Below are 17,520 nucleotides of genomic sequence, written 5' to 3' on the forward strand. Positions count from 1 at the left end.
AGATAATCAGCTTGCTCCACCATCCAGCACAATGAGAGCGCCATAAATAACGACTGATAAGGACTCAGACCATAAAGAGGGGAAAGTGTGATATCTTGAGGTGAGATCAGCAAAACGTATTTAGATAGTTTTTGTTTTTCAACTGTACCTTGGAGGATGAATGGCAACAGATTTTCTACACTGTGTAAGATTTGTCTTTTTATTATCAATCATGAAACAGAAGGTTGTGAGCCTGCACTCTAGACAGCCACAATGATTTGGTAGATATTTGTTACTAATTATTCCTTATATTTTAACATTCTGTATACGCATAATTTTATGTGCATAATAATTGAAAGTCTGCATGATGATAATAATTTTACATGTAAGATTAAATAAATCAGACTATTCAGCATAGTAAGTGTTTGTACCTTCAATTAGCATTTTTTACTTGTCAGGAACTTTTTGAATGAATTAGTATAATTTACATAACTTTAGGTTTGATGTTTGAATCTTTTTCATTGTCATGTTACCACGGACTTAAAATGTTACACCCATATTCATCATGTAACAAGAGAAAATGCTGAGCGGTGTCAGTGCACTTAACGTTTATTTGAGCATCTGTTTAGTACTATAGTAATTGTAGTTATTACACAGAAATATGCATTGCAATTAAAGTAAAATGTATTTTTACAAATAAAGTAATGCAGTGCTAGGATACTTATTGTGAGAAGTACTCCATTTCCCTTTCAGTGTTAAAATGCACAGACACACACACACAACTCACACAAAAACTGATATGTACTGTAATGCTGCTAGTATAGGTACTTTGAAGGTTCGTGTAGGCTAAGTAAACGAGGTATCATACAACCTATCATTTTGCTGTCAGAGCAATAGGCCTATAATGCAGGAAAAAATAGTAAAAGTAAAAAAAAAACTAACAAATTTAAACTGTATTTTAGTACTTGAGGAAGTATATGATTTTTTTTTATCATTCTTTATCAATTTATTAAGGCTCACAGCATTAACGTCCTTGGCTTTTATATAAGAACATTTTATGTTAATAAAAAATAATACTTTCGCAACAAGAGTTAAGTCAGTGTGTTTAATACTTAATTAACCCGCATATTACAACAGATAAAATATCACACGTAAGAGAACAACACAAACTGAGCATTACATTAATATTTCTCTGACATTCTCTGTAGGGGTCATGAACTGATTTATTGTAAGTTTGGAATTAATTGTATATAGGTTAATTTGGTTGCTTATTTGTTGTTGCGCATTTTTGGTAAGTCACGTGGATGTGTGTGGTGATTTCTGTAGTTAATTTAAGCACCTGTTCAACTCCAGGAGGAGATAGGGGGTGAACAAATAGGATGCTGGATTTTTTGTTGAACGCTGTAAATTTTTTATTTACAGTGATTATTTTGAATATACATTTTGCACATTATGTTAAGTTGCGTAAACATTACAGACTACATTTTTCTGAGATTCACAAATTATTTGTGCAGCGAGTCGGACAAACAGCACCACAAGGCACTACCTCAAGCCTCTTAGCGACTACTTTGTTTTGGCTTTTAAGTATAGTTGCTACATTCTCAACAGAAATTTAACAAAATCAATGATAAACATAATGGAAGTATTTATAAAATAAAATAAATGTTACATTTTTGTTGTCAGAGAAATACTGATTTTAAGTATCTGCAAGGCTATCACATTTTATGTATTAATCAAGTGTTTCTGTTAATTTTGTCCAACCTCTGAATTTACTTTGTCAGATAATTCAGGTATAAAAGGCTGTCCTTCAAAAATTCTAATTAAAAAATATTATGTATTCAATAACATATTTTGTTAATGTAATTAAACTGTGTTCTTTTTGCATGTTGCGTTGTGTAACTCTGTTTTGCAAAGCTGTTGTAATCCTTGAATATCTAATACTGTAATCTAATGTGTTTTTATACAATTATCATATACTTTTTGTAAATTTAAAACCATAATTATACAGTATGTAGGCTTTGTAGTCAAGCCCTTGCTGTTACACTGAAGTCTAAAACACAGCAATAGTCAAATCCAGCCTGTTTGTTTTGTTGTATTTTAGATGACTTAATTTCATTCAGAAATAAAGATGCTTATTGAGTTGTTTTGCTAAATTTTTTATAGATAAGATAGATAAAATAAAAACATTTATGAATGGGAAGAGTCCCTTGCACATATGGGGATAAAGTGTATTCTGGCATTCAAAGAATTGGAGCCACAACTCTGTGTTCCTCTCAAAGTAATACAAAGATGATAAAACAGAGTGGCAATAATATAATAAAGAGATAAATAGGAATAAATATTCATTTATTCACAGAAGAACAAGTTAAAACACTGTAGAAAGTAGAAAAAGTTAGGTATTTTCAGATGAATGTAACTTTAGCGCTACAAGGCCAATGTTACAGCCCTCTCTTGTAATGCAATTAACAAACAAATAAACAGATACCACTGCTGATAAATCACAACATTAACATGTGGATTTGAACACACTGTAGAGTTTGCTGGTGGCAAAATTGTGTGTCGTGACTTATCAGCATATGAAGAACAAAGAACATAACCATATCTGCCTCATTTCGTCTTGTCTTTTTTACCATCTCTGTTTATCAGAAATTGAATTGCCTATGCACCTTCGCCCTGATAGCTCTGATGCCCCAGTGGCATAACTGTGGAGCCTCGGTTGTTTTATTTCAGCTGTGACCTTGACATGTGATAACAACATTAATTACAAAGTTGATCTTAGATTCTAGGATGCGATCCAGGAACGGATCAATCAAGTTGAATTGGCAAGGCAGCCTGCTACCATCAGTCATTGGGTTTGACTTTTATGCAATAAAGTCCCTCAAAAAACCTTTTGTTAGATATAAATGTATTAGCAGAATTCTCTCTGCACCTTATAGATCGGATTTCCTGCTCACAGCAGTGTGTCCTTACATGATGGTCTAAAGGTCATGTCAGGCCTACTGTAGTGTTTGCATGTTTATGCTTTACACTGCCCTAACAACAATTTCAAAAGTCCTATATGTTGCTGGCAGTGAACAGACTGATCTAATTCAGTTCAACCAATGTCTGTATCTGTCTTCATTAGGAAGAGGAGTGTCAGTAAAAATATATGACTTAGGTGAAATACTGGGTGCGGTTGTTATTTTGTTTTCTCCTCTAGTTTCTCATCAGATTTGGATCTCTCCTGCAACTTTACCAGAATCCCTCCCATGTTAATTATCAGACAGGAGAATTGATCATACATAGCTACGATTGGCCAGCCGCAGCATCACACCAGATAAGAAATGTGTGATATCACAGGAGTGGTGACGTTTGACATGTCGTGATGTTTCCCCTTCCCCAACCCTAATCCTGTCAGACAGACAGACAGATAGGCAAAAGTAGAGAGAGGACAACTTAGGACGCACAGAGCACCTCTCACTGTCTTACTTTGTCTAATGCATCTTCCAATAGGACGGCGGTGATTAATATACACTCCATTTTACTGGACCCGAGGACCCTGACTCTCCTGTTACAGAAAGACTCTCAAGAATCATGGTCCGTGTCGCAGCCCTGATCACTTTTTTGACTTGTATGGTAAGTATGTCTGGTAGTTTTTCTTTATAAGGGTTACTAGGATATGACTTGTGACCAGGACTTAACTGTAGAATAATAAGTGAAATTTCTTTTGTAATTTAAAGACTAAATTGAATAAATCACTTACAGATAGTAAAGAAAATGTCATAATTGAACTGTAATTACTGATCCGGGTTTTGGTAATCACAAACGTACTACAGTTGAATTTGTTTAGGCAGGAACGCAACATAAATGTCAAAGCAAAAATTACATGTGAGCGCTTTCTCACATCTTTGCATCCAAAGCCAAGGTTAGAGAAGTGTTTGTACAGGCAGCAACAGATCTAGTAAATCATTTAGATTAATGCCTCCTTAGATAAATATACTTAGATAGTCGTTGTAAATTCTACTGTATGGAAAAAGTTAAATAGTAAAAATCCTATTTAAATTAAGTAATCTAATGTAAACTGGTTTCCATATTTAAACTAGTACTGTTCAAAAGTAACATGCTTAAACATGTCAGTGACTTACATCTAGATTAATGTCATTTTTCTGTTTTTGGGTTTTGGTTCATGTTATAGAGCAAAAATGAGATATAAAGTAAATCAGGCCTGCATGAATGAATGCACTTTGTCATAACTTCAAAATTAGGATTAAATAAAATAAAAAATGACATATTCCAAGAGTCTGTGTTGGCTTACACAAACTACTGTCGACCAAAGTACGTTTACATAGAAGTAAAAACAAAATCGTATGAAGGAGTAAATAGCTATGCTAACTTTCAAAAAATAAAAGTAAAACACTGGGCATTAGACGGATTTCAAAAATACCAATGGACAAATAGTGAGAGCTGAATGGATAAATAATTGTCAGTTTTACCAGTTTACAAAGTCTTGATAAATTGTAAAGTATATGGAAAGATAATTATTAAAGAAGTAATAAATGCTTAATTTGAAAATATGTATCAATTTGAAATTGATATTTGGTCATCTGTAGTAATTAACCTTGAACATTCTTCATTTTATTTGTCTTGAACTTGCATGGTGGCATTAAGCAGCTGGCATGGTAGGCCACAGTACAACACTTACAATCATTATGACACAGTTATGGTATTAATGTTTTAATGCTGTAATGAAATAAAAATAGCATCCTGAGCCTTTTATTTGTTATTGTATTTATGTTAACTAGTGTTTCATTGTAAAACATGGAGATAAATGTAAGGTAGTGCCAATAAACTATACATAATATATATCAAAATTACAATATAAGAGAGTTAATGTTGAAATGTCTTTGACTTGTGAGTGGAAACTGCATTTAAATGTTTCCTCCTCTTGTCTACATGTCACAAGTGTGCCTTCTTCTTCACTTACCTGCAACACAATGTGATTTCCCCAGCTGTGATTTTGTTTTTGACAACTTTGTCTTCCATGCAGGCGCTGTCATTAGCCCAACATGAGGAGGGCTACTGCGCTTTCTATGAGGAGTGCGGTCGTAACCCGTCACTAGGAGTCACTCTCATTCCTCCTATCGTCCCCTGTCTCAACTACAGTCGTGCCCGTCACCTCACAGGAGAGCACTACAAGAAACTCCAAGAGGTTTGTAAAACCTGCTTAGAGTTTTAGTTGAAGCAGAGAACAGGACTGAATAAAGCATGGTAGAGTAGGTATATTAATAAGTATTCTTTGTCTATACCTTTGACAAGAAGTGAGCTTGTGTTTCAGTCTGTCATTTTATAAAATAACACCTGTTCTTGCCGCAGGTGTGTCCCATTTTGGACCGTGGAGAGAACAACACATACGCCTGCTGCTCCATCAAACAGCTGACATCCCTGGAACTCAGTCTGACCCTGTCCAAGGCTGTGCTCGTCCGCTGCCCTTCCTGCACTGAAAACTTTGCTCACCTGCACTGCATCAACACCTGCAGCCCCAACCAGAGCCAGACAGTAAAAGTCACAAAGGTCATGAATGTCACTTACCTGGGCAAGAAGAAGGAAGCCGTGGTAGGTTACCAGTCATTCATCAGCAGCACCTTTGCAGACACTGCCTTCCAGTCTTGTAAAAATGTCAGGATCCCTACAACAGGGGGCTTTGCCATCGCCACCATGTGTGGTAAGTATGGCGCCAAGCTGTGCAACGCCCAGCACTGGTATGACTTCCAGGGAGACTCTAGTAATGGCCTGGCCCCACTGGACATCGATTTCAACCTGATAAAAGAGGGAGACACTGAGGGACTACCAAAGGGTGTGATTCCCTATAATGGACGCGCTCTAAAGTGTAACGAGACCACGCCATCTGGAGGTATGGTCTGCTCCTGCCAGGACTGCCAAGAGTCATGCCCAAAGATGCCGCCTCCTCCACTTCCCCCCAGCCCCTTCAGACTGTTGGGGACAGACGGCTTCCTTGTGATTTCTATCATCTTACTCTGTCTCCTGATATTTTCCTTCCTTCTCTACATCTCCGTCGCTTGCTGGGTGAAGTCTCGGAAAAGACAGGATGGAATGAAAGGGAAGAAAAAGGGGAAAGACCAGAACAGTAATAATGTAACTCAGCAGGTCATTGATCCATCAGAGGTGACATGTGCTGAAAGGAACACCATGGCTGCCCAAGCTTTCCTAAGCTTAAAGTTTTGCCAGTGGGGAACCCTCATGGCCACATATCCCCTAACGGTTAGTTTCACCAAAGGATTTTTAACTAACACAAGTAGAATAAATTATAGTAGGCATTGATACAGACAAACATTAGCACCATTAGCTATTGGTCATTCTAGAGAAAGTAAGGCTCTGAGTGAATTTCATGCATTGCATTTTATTGCTTGTGAATTTTTCATTTATGACAGAAAGAATGTGTTGTCTTCTTTCAAAACTTAACACAGCCTTGAAAGGCTTTAAAGCAACTGTGTGTAGAATTTTAAAATGTGTTGACCCTCTGTGGTAGCGTCGAACCGAGCCGTCTCAGAGACACTGAGAAGAATAGACTTAAAGCGAAGCAGAGCAGAGCACACACATTTTCACCAGGACTGTCTAATTTTCCTGCAAACAAACAAAAAGCTTGTCTGCCAATTAAGAGGATGTGTCACAGTTGTTAATGTTTTATTTTCATTCAAGGTGCTCCTGTTGTCAGCTATAGTCGTTGCTGTTTTCTCTGTTGGCCTGAAGTCCATTGAGCTCACCACTGACCCAGTCGAGCTGTGGTCTGCTCCCAACAGCCGCGCCCGCCAGGAAAAAGACTTCCACGACACATATTTTGACCCTTTCTTCAGGACGAACCAGGTGATCTTGACAGCACCCGGCAGAAAAGGCCACATTTACGACTCGTTGCTGTTTGGACCACAGAACTTTAGCGGGCTCGTATCCAAAGATCTCATCATTGAGCTGCTGGAGCTCCAAAAACGCATCACGGTAAAGAGCTCAGAATCAAAGTTGACAGTTGACGGTGTTTGCAAATGTTACCATTTGATTTTGACACACTGATGACCTCTTCCATGACTTTTTCAGAACATTGAGTTCTGGTCAGAGGATTTGAACCGCACAGCAAGTCTGAAGGATGTTTGTTTTGCACCGCTGAACCCATCCAACCCCTCCCTGACGGACTGTGCGGTCAACAGCTTGCCACAGTACTTCCAGAACAGCCTGAAAAACATTAACGCTAAGGTGAACATGACAGAGCTGGGAGTGACCAAAGAGGTGGACTGGAGAGACCACTTAATCTACTGCCTCAAGTAAGGATTCAAATGAAACCGGTAGTGGGGGGGGGACTTTTGTTTCGATCTGTAATTGCTCAGAAACATTAACATAACCTTCTCTTCTCCCATCTCTTCTCAAGCTCTCCCCTGTCCTTCAAAGACATCACTGATTTAGGTATGAGCTGCATGGCTGATTACGGAGCGCCAGTCTTCTCTTTCCTGGCTGTGGGAGGCTATGAGAGTGAGTGACCTTTTCGGCACCATCCTTTAACACATGAAATGCCTACAATAAATGCAAGAAGGCAACTCACTTGAACATTACACGTCTTGTCTTTCCCAGATGACGACTTCACCAACGCTGAGGCTTTCATCCTGACTTTCTCACTCAACAACTATGCTCGCACTCATCCCAAGTTCAAAGTGGCAATGCAGTGGGAGACAGAGTTTCTTAAAATTGTCCAGGACTACCAGAAAAACCCTGCCACTAACTTCACCTTTGCATACATGGCAGAGGTACAGTGAAATCTGCAGCTGACCTGCGGTCACAGTTTTTTCAAGGGGTTGTTGAGTGCTACTCTTTTACCATCACCTCACTTTTTAAACTCCTAAGCCAATAATTCTTTCCTTCACTCTTTCTACAGAGGTCTCTGGAGGATGAGATTAATCGGACAACAGCGGAGGACATCCCCATCTTCATGATCAGCTATGCTGTAATTTTTGTTTACATTGCTGTGGCCTTGGGGGAGTACACTTCATGGAAACGCATACTGGTAAGCCTTCAGAGAGTAATTTCTACCTTCATTATAATGCATCATTTCAGATTACAAGGCTTTTTTAGCCACTGAAGGTCGGTCCACCACTTTGGTCCAGACTAGTCAACAATTAATCAATGGATTGCCATTGATTTTTGCACAGGCGCTCATGGTCCCCAGAGGATGAATCCCTCTCACTTTGGAGATCATTCGACTTTTCCTCGAGTATTCCTGCTCCCCAGCCATACAGTTGACATTTGTGGTTTTAAATGAAATGTCTTGGCAGCTGCTGGATGGATTGTCTTTAAATTTGCTACTCACATCCACGTTCAATTCTGGATGAATTGTAATAACTTTCGTGGTCCTCTGACTTGTCATCTAGCCATCAGGTCATAATTGTACTTGTCATCATCATCAGGTCATAATTGTACTTATACATTGTCCGATACATTGGTTTATGACCAAATAGCTGCCGAGCTAATGCCTTTTCCATCAAGCTCAGCTTTACACTATGTTGAGTTCTATACATGCTACCATGCTAAACTAACATGGTAAATTATATTCCTGCTAAAGTATATCACCATGTTAACATTGTCGCTGGGAGCATGTTAGTACGTTGATATATGTATTCAGCCACTATTGTGGTTAAGAACAACCTCACAGAGCCACTAGTTGTTTTACTATAACAAATGTATACAACATGTGCCTGGGATACCACAAGCCTCCACCAAGAAAGTAAAATTGATGAAACAGTACTTATCACAGGCCTACAGGATAATGATGTGGATATGGAAACACAGCTGTGTCAGCTGTAAAGCTCTTATCTTTACAGTGATGCACATAGTTTATATTAGCCATGAAGTTAAGACATTACACAGCAAAAGATATGGAAAGAAAAAAGGAAAGGGTTCACTGAGTTGAACATACACCTGGGTGCAGATTTTCTAAAGGTTTGCGTGAGTAAAAACGTGTGCAAACCTGATAACACGGAAGCTGATCTACTAACAGTGCGCACACAGAATGATTTCTTTCAAAAGTGCAAGAAAGCACCTGTTATTCATTAAGTACTTTTGTCTTAATGAATATGCACTTTGGCGCGGTTTAAATTTTTTGTCCAAAGTAATGGGAGGGTAACATGCAAATACATTAATTTACTATACGCAATGTGATCTACCAAGCCTAAACGCAATTTCATGTGAGTACAACAGCATCTGTATTTACCCTAATGCGTTTGAAAAGAAGGTGCAAACCGCCAAGTGTTGCGCAGAGATGGCTGCTGTAATTATTGCCAGAAGGACAGGCTTAATGAAAGAAGACGTAAAGAACTTAAACATATAAATTTTAGACAATATTATTCTATATCCAATATATAGAAATACAATTTTATTTTATTTATTCGATGAACTATATGAATTGAATTGTTTTTTCAATTTTTCTTTAGATTTGGCAATACTGTTGTATTAACATTCATGCCAATAAAGAATATTTCTTTACAACTTATTTTCTCAGTGAGATATGGACTAATTTAGAAAGTTGCATGTTGCTGCAGAGATCCCCCAGCTGCAGTAGTGCATGGATTATGCGTAAAAGTTTTCCAGCCAGAGGGAACGATCACCAACTCTTCACAGCACACGCTCGTAATAGCAACGCAACGCACTGTAGGCATCGGAGAGAGGGAATGGGGACATTGGGGTGGACAGGGCCAGGGAAAGGAGATCATACCATTTCCACATACTTGGGACGCACTGAATGAAACAATTCAAGGTTTTTACACAGTGGTTGCTTTCCCTCCCGACTCTCCAAGCCGGGAACTATTAAAATACATAAAATCTTCATTTAAATACTGCCACCTCCATTGTGTTAGCTCCTGTAAGAATTCTTAGTAGCATAAATCACTCATAACAGGTACTAAAGTTGCAGGTGCAATATTTTAGAATGAACACACAATTTAGTACTCTTTATTCTGGATGTTAGTAAATCAGGCCCCTGGATTCCTATCTCTGTGCCCAGGTGGACTCCAAGTTTCTGGTGGGTCTGGGTGGGATCCTGGTGGTCGGCTGTGCTGTTCTGGCCTCCATGGGCTTCTACTCCTGGATCGGCCTTCCCTCCTCGCTGATCATTCTGCAGGTTGTGCCTTTCCTGGTGCTGGCTGTCGGAGCTGACAACATCTTTATCTTTGTTCTGGAGTACCAGGTGTGTATATTTATGTGCATCATTAATGTACAGTAATGCTGATTCTGCAAGATAGTTATTTAATTTTGTTGCAAACCCACTCTTCCTTCCTTGTAGAGAGATGTACGGAGGTCTGGAGAGAAGAGAGAGGAGCAGATTGGGCGTGTTCTTGGAAACGTGGCTCCCAGCATGCTTCTGTGCAGTCTTTCTGAGTCTGTCTGCTTCTTTCTAGGTAGGAACTTTGTCATTCTTTTTAGTCTCTTATAAAAAAAAAACCTGACGTGGTGAAAGAGTTTACTGCAATACAACTGTGCACACACAGCGAGTAAAAAGGGACCATTGAGTTTATATACAATGCATTAATCTCTGTTTCTGTTCTGCTACCCAAGGGGCCCTCTCTACAATGCCAGCAGTGAAGTCCTTTGCTCTGTATGCTGCTCTGGCCGTGCTCATGGACTTCATCCTTCAAATCACAGCCTTTGTGGCACTGCTGTCCCTAGATGCCCGACGCCAAGACAGCAACCGCTGTGAACTGCTCTGCTGTGTTAAAGTGTCAACCAAGCGGCCCCAAAAGCCAAATGAGGGCTTCCTGCTGCCCATCATGAGGAAATACTACGCCCCTGTCCTGTTGCACCGCTACACCAGGATCATAGTGGTAAAGCTACTAACCCTTTAGCCATAACATAAGACAAATTCCCAGTTATTTTCAACCTGGAGTGAAATACATATAAACACCACATGATTTGCTTATCACATACATTTTAGCATTTTAACTTGATATTTGTTGAATACATTCTGTCCTGTTTTCACCTCAGATGTTGGTTTTCATCTTCATGCTCTGTGCATCAATGTTCCTCATGTTTAACGTGACCGTGGGTCTGGATCAGGAGCTGGCTATGCCTCAGGTCAGTGAGCACTGCTATATAAATACAAATCAATGCATGCACGCTGCTTTTTCAGTGTAACCTTACAAAGATTATTCTGTTTTTGCTGCAGGGCTCTTATATGCTGGATTATTTCCAGTACCTGTACAAATACTTTGAAGTTGGAGTCCCTGTTTATTTTGTAACAAAAAGGGGCTTCAACTTCACCACTGTGGAGGGCATGAATGCAGTCTGCTCCAGTGTGGGCTGTGATCAGTTCTCGCTAACCCAGAAGATCCAGTACGCCACCAATTACCCTGAACTGTGAGTTTGTTCATTTTCATAGTGTGGACACTAGAACATATACGCTTTTAGACAAGTTGTACACTTTTAACTAGGTGTTAACAAAATGTGACTGCACGGTTAAACTCTGCATCAACCAGTTCCTCTGCTCAGAACAGTGAAAAGTGGTTTTCTGCCTGTCCTTGTCCTTCACATCATTATTTGTCACTGACAGATCCTTGAACCTACTGATATCATAGTAGCAACCTCTTACATACTGGCCAATCAGATTAGTTAATGATAAACTCAGTTACATGAACACCACTAAGTAGATAAAGGGTAACTGATCGTTCCTGGCAAAGACAGCAAACACCCAAAACATCCCTTTTAATAACTGACCAAAAAGAATCAGAGTCTGTTCTATTTAAACCATTGTGTTATTTATAATAGTAGTATAACATTTTTGCCTATTAAGTGAAGTCTCCTGCAGTATAGTATAAATCTTTCCCACCAAACAGATAGCTTGCGACGCATCAGTAAATCCCAACAATAGAGAATGACCTAATGGTTAATGTCATTATGATATATATCCTAATATGTATCCCTATGAACTACAGATGACTTTAAGAGAATTCTGGATGTTAGAGGGATTAAAAACAAGACACTTTTGTTTCCTGGAGATAAGAAGGCTTATCAAACTACTTTATTGTGAGCAATATATGTATTCCAGTATTGGCAAACAGCAAGGCTCTACTCATAAAAGGGGAATTTGCCAAAATTACAGTATTACATAGGAGTAAAAGATGTAGGCAATGATGCCACATTCAAAAATTTGTTAAATTTACCAAAAAGGCTTTAGTTTTCCAAATGCTTGCAAAAATGAGCTCACACAGTCTGTCTATACAGTACAATAATTTTAATATCACTGTCAAAAGTTAAGAAAATACTTCAACATTTGGGGAATTATGCTTTATTTGAGAATTAGAGGAAAAGATTGTGTCGACTGTACAGCTAGTTGTCTCCCCCAGTTTCCAGTCTTTCTGCTAAACTAAGCTAATCAGCTGCTGACTATAGTTTCATATTTATCATTTAGACACAAGAGTGGATACTCTTCTCATCTAACTCTCAGCAATAAAGTGTATTTCCCAAAAGGTTGAAACATTCCTTTAAAGGATGAGGCTTATTCTATATTTCATGTATTGTCACTAAATCCCTGGAAAAGACCAAACCCAACAATAACAAGAACTGTCTAGCTGAAGCATGATATAGCTTATTCCTCTGTGCCACAGAGCTCCATTGTTGTCTAAAAACTCTTAAAGACACATCACTGAGTCACACTTTTACACTCGGTGATATTTTTCTTTGTGACAATTATTGTGGGCACTGTAGTACTCAACAAATGTATGTGTGTTTTGAGTCAATCCCACATGGTGTGTCATGCTACTGTAAATACGCAGAACATCAAATGTGTGTTAATCCATGGCTGAAAATAGTCCCCAAAATTCACTATTTACTCCCATTTGAGTGAACTCTACTGCCCAGAGTTTTTAGGAAATTAGAGACTGTGTATTTGTGACCTGTTCTTAAATATTTACATCTGATTCTCAGTAAGTATTGATGGAAGGCCTATTAATGGGATTTGCGTGACTATAAGAAAAAGTATAGAATAGCTATAGTCTTATCCTTTAACACAGACTTTTGTATTCCTGCCTAACCCACTGATAATGTGATCTGTAGATCCTACTTGGCTATTCCTGCTAACTCCTGGGTAGATGATTTCATCGACTGGCTGAACCCTGGATCCAGATGTTGTCGTCTGTACACCGTCGGTCCAAATGTTGGAAAGTTCTGTCCTGCAAGTGTAACAGGTATGATCTTGCTTTATGTCATGTAAAGACATCACAGGCAGGGATCCTGTTGACTTGGTTGATTCTGGTAATAGACAAACAGTGTGTTCACTGAACTGTTCTGGAAAATGTATCTTCAATAATGATACTAGAAATATAGAAACACTCATGTTACAACACACATGCAGCTTGATTGTTGGCTAACTTAGCAAGCAACAAAGCCGAAATGCTGCTGTTTGTAGAACAGATATAGTTAATATGTAAATCTACAATTCTAAACTCCTGTAGATACAGTCAGTATAAATTCATATAATGATACAAATATGAACAAAAATGAACACTCTCTTAAAATAATCTGCATAGTGTTTTAACCATGTTCTACGCCTAGATGGGAAAGTTAGATTGGGAAGAATGTATGGTGTGTCTTTCCATTCAAGGTGCATTGTGTAAGATTTGGCCAGAATTGTGTATTGTGTTGCTTAGATATCTTCTGAAGTTAGCATGCTAACCTGAGTCTGCCCTCAGTCCAACATGAGAGTACACAGAAGGAGAGCTGCACTTATGGCTTGTCCATCAATGCTGCTGCACAAGCTGTTCCCCCTAATGCCCCCCAACCTCTCGTTCGTCCACTAGCTGTACTTTTTTTTGTCTACTGCCACAATTTCTTCACATCTTCTCTTTCTCTGACTGGGCAAACTGGGTGTGAAATCATCATTGCCGCGCCCCAAAAGCCCTGGCTGCTTCCTTTCTACGCTCATGTTAACCAATTCACAGAGTGAGCCAGTGTAGGTACAGCAGTGAGCGAATCTGGCAAGAAAACACACTGATTATCTACTATAAACACTATAAATTATATATAGAACATAAATGATCTGATTTTCATAAATGATGAAATAACAAAATCCACAATTTTATCAGCCGACACACGCAGGAAAAAAACAGTTGCAGAAGAAGCAACGCCCCGCTAATCCAGGAAGAGATAAAAAGCATAATTTATGAGGTTATTATAAAGATAAGTTCTAACATTAGCTACATGTGATTAGAAAAGAACAGAGGAGAAGAATCGCTTATAAAGCAGAAAGAGGTGAAATACTGCCGCCAATTTGTTTGGAGCATTTGGCCATATTGGTACAGGAATTGTGTTATTGTACCTTTAAAGGCAACCACACACATATTTCTGTGTGTTTTCTGTCACATAAAGTGACAGAACATACACACACACACACACACACACTGAAATATATTGCCCTTCTTGTATTAACACCCGCTCCCATGTCCCAATAGTTCCTTTTGTCTGTGGCAAGTGTATGGATAAACCTTCAGATGGCGTCCTCAGGCCCAGTATGGAACAGTTCAACCGATTCCTCCCTGACTTCCTGGGAAACAGGCCTGACCTGCAGTGCCCCAAAGGGTGTGTATGATAGCTGTACATGTGCACACATGCACACAAAAAAATGTCCAACATGAAAACAACATTCTCACTGCTTACTGTCTCTTTTAACAGTGGCCTTGGAGCCTATGACACGGCTGTGGTGAGAGATGAGAGTGGAGAAATTATAGGTAAGTCATCTCAGTTCACCTTAAAGCCATCAAATATCTTATATTCTTTTAATAGAAATTATACAGTAAGTGAACCTTTTTTCCTCTGTGTTCCCAGCTTCTCGGTTCATGGCTTACCACACACCTTTAACCAACTCTCAGGAGTTCACTGCTGCACTCCAGAAGTCCAGGGAGCTGGCCTACAACATCACCATGGGCATGAGGAAAATACCAGGCACCTCACCTGACTTTGAAGTATTTCCTTACACGTATGTACTTTGAGTTCCTGAACTACTTTATCTCATCTTCACTCCTGTACAAGAGCTATTCTTGCTTTCTTTTTTTATCATTTATATTTTTTTTACGATTGCCATTAAATCTATGCAGTCTGTCGTGTCTGACCAGTATTTTTTCCCCCTCTATTTCCAGGTTGACTAACGTATTTTACGAGCAGTACCTGACGATTGTTCCAGAGGGGCTCTTCAACATCTCCCTGTGTCTGCTGCCGACCTTCGTGGTGTGCTGTCTGCTGCTGGGTTTGGATCTGCGCTCCGGTCTGCTCAACCTAATCACCATCATCATGATCGTTGTGGATACCGTTGGTGTCATGACACTGTGGGACATTGATTATAACGCAGTGGCCCTCATCAATCTGGTCACGGTAAGACCATGAAGTTAATTTTACTCGTCGTGAGGCGTACCAATCAGTCTGTGAAGACAGTTGTATGATATCTTCTGTGGCTTTTGTGGGTAATAATCTTGATGATGTCATAGTGAGGTCATCAGGGTCATCTTCACGTGGGTTTGGAGACTTCAAATTTAGAGAAGAGAAAGCCTACATTACTGGAAGAGTGGTGTTTGAAAGACATGGGTGTTCAGCTGGCTCCTATCTGATGCTATAGAGTTGCATCATGGATGATGTAGGATTCAGTCTTTTTGGAAATTGACCCATTCTAGGGACTAAAAACCATGAAATTTTAGTCTCTTTTGAGTCCCTTATGCAAGTGCAATACTAAATTATCCCTAAAACTCAACTCCAATCCCTATACAAAAATAGGTCATTGATTTTTATGATAATTTCTTTCTTTACTGACTTTCATCCTGTGTATTGTTTGCAGGCAGTGGGAATCTCTGTGGAGTTTGTGTCCCATATGACAAGATCCTTTGCACTCAGCAGTAAGCCCACACATGTAGAAAGAGCTAAGGAGGCTACCGCCAACATGGGCAGCGCGGTAAGCATACTATAAGGCAATCTAGGGCAGCCATTGTTAATGACTTCAAGCAAATGTAATGCTTTTAGTGCCACACACAGTTAGTTGTAGAAATATCCACATGCATAATTAAATATGTTTATTTTGTGTCCTGTAGGTGTTTGCTGGTGTTGCTATGACCAACCTGCCAGGCATCCTTGTGCTGGCGTTTGCCAAAGCGCAACTCATCCAGATCTTCTTCTTTCGATTAAACCTGGTCATTACACTTTTGGGGTTGGCTCATGGACTTATATTCCTTCCTGTGCTGCTCAGCTACTTTGGTATGTAATTTATGCTTGGTGTGCAATATAACAAAGTGGTTTGAGGATTGTTAAATAGAATTAAACATCACATCTTCTTGTGTCCTTTTCTCAGGTCCTGGTGTAAATAAAGCAGTGCTGCTGCAGCTCCAGCAGGCCAAGGCAAAGGCCAGCCAGGATCTGGAAATGAGAAACAATATGAAACACGTCTATGATAACATAAACTTTGAAGATAACGAGATAAAAAAACCCTACAAAGAGGAGAGAATTGACCGTTTCTGAGCACCAACAACAAAACAATGTTTAAGCTCTGATGAGTAAATACCTCTGTAACAAACTGAACACGGATGGACACTTTAAAGGAGAGAGATAGCAAACAAGGAGTCATGTATTTGGCTCTGTATGGAAATCATTAACTGAACTATGTACCTCAATCAGAAATGGACCAGTGGGACTGAAGACAGTAAAACAATGCAACAACAACTTGCAATGCAAGAGTGGGTGATTGCAATGAGAATCAGCCTTCCTGTCTCAACATGTGAAAAACTGCATGTCTGTCTTCACAAGCACTGCAGCTGGGCACGATTTGTTGTTCAATTGTGAAATTATTTGACAGTACAGGAAGTCGACAAATGTTCTTAAATTAGTCATTTTGTATTATTTTTTTATTGAATGTAATTGTTTAGTTTTTGTTTATTGTTCACATTAGCACTGTTTAGAGTGATTTAAAGGAACACACACTCCAGAATTTCATATTAGTTTTTTTCAATAGCAGTACATTGGCATTGCTGTAAAATGTGCAATCATTGAAAAGATATTAAATATATTTAAACATTTGCCATAGGTATTTATTATACTTATATTTATTATTTATGGTACAAACAAGAACTTCTACACACTAGATTCTGCGCTACCCAAGAACAAGCCTATTACTGAAACCTTGTGCATACAATTAAATAAATGTGGATATTTTAGTGTAGTTTTTATTTGTACCATCTGTTATTGATAGCCCTTGCAGCGCCTAGCAAAGCCTTTCTGCCAGTTGAGCGGCAGACACTTTAATGCTATGATTTTAATTTATAAAATTACAAATATGGCATTCTCACATTGCAGAAATTGGACCATACATTTTATCTGTGTTTTCGATGAAATGACAGGATTAGTCTGCTCATAGACCTCCCATATGTCTTTAGAGGTTGCTTCAAGAAGAAGATTAATAGATCACTAGATCTCACTCTCTCTCAATATACCTATGTCTATGTTGGAGTCTCAACATACACGTGTGTTTTGTGTTGAATGTAG

The 17,520-nt window shown here is 38.9% G+C and overlaps 1 protein-coding gene across 1 annotated transcript; it reads left to right on the forward strand.

The window, feature by feature from the left end:
• The first annotated feature begins 3,362 nt into the window (after window positions 1-3,362).
• On the forward strand, window positions 3,363-17,055 carry npc1l1 (NPC1-like 1). The gene is made up of 21 exons (XM_038702470.1): window positions 3,363-3,594; window positions 5,006-5,167; window positions 5,332-6,237; window positions 6,676-6,969; window positions 7,066-7,289; window positions 7,394-7,494; window positions 7,594-7,766; window positions 7,895-8,023; window positions 10,016-10,198; window positions 10,295-10,409; window positions 10,567-10,832; window positions 10,993-11,082; window positions 11,174-11,364; window positions 13,060-13,190; window positions 14,454-14,580; window positions 14,674-14,729; window positions 14,827-14,977; window positions 15,138-15,369; window positions 15,827-15,940; window positions 16,077-16,239; window positions 16,334-17,055. The coding sequence occupies exons 1-21, from the start codon at window positions 3,553-3,555 to the stop codon at window positions 16,498-16,500; spliced, it is 4,017 nt and encodes a 1,338-aa protein (XP_038558398.1). The 5' UTR covers window positions 3,363-3,552; the 3' UTR covers window positions 16,501-17,055.
• Window positions 17,056-17,520: the final 465 nt, after the last annotated feature.

Source organism: Micropterus salmoides, unplaced genomic scaffold (assembly GCF_014851395.1).
Source record: "Micropterus salmoides isolate LMB-PRFRI ecotype aquatic unplaced genomic scaffold, ASM1485139v1 Ms_hic_scaffold_7, whole genome shotgun sequence".
NCBI lineage: Eukaryota > Metazoa > Chordata > Actinopteri > Centrarchiformes > Centrarchidae > Micropterus > Micropterus salmoides.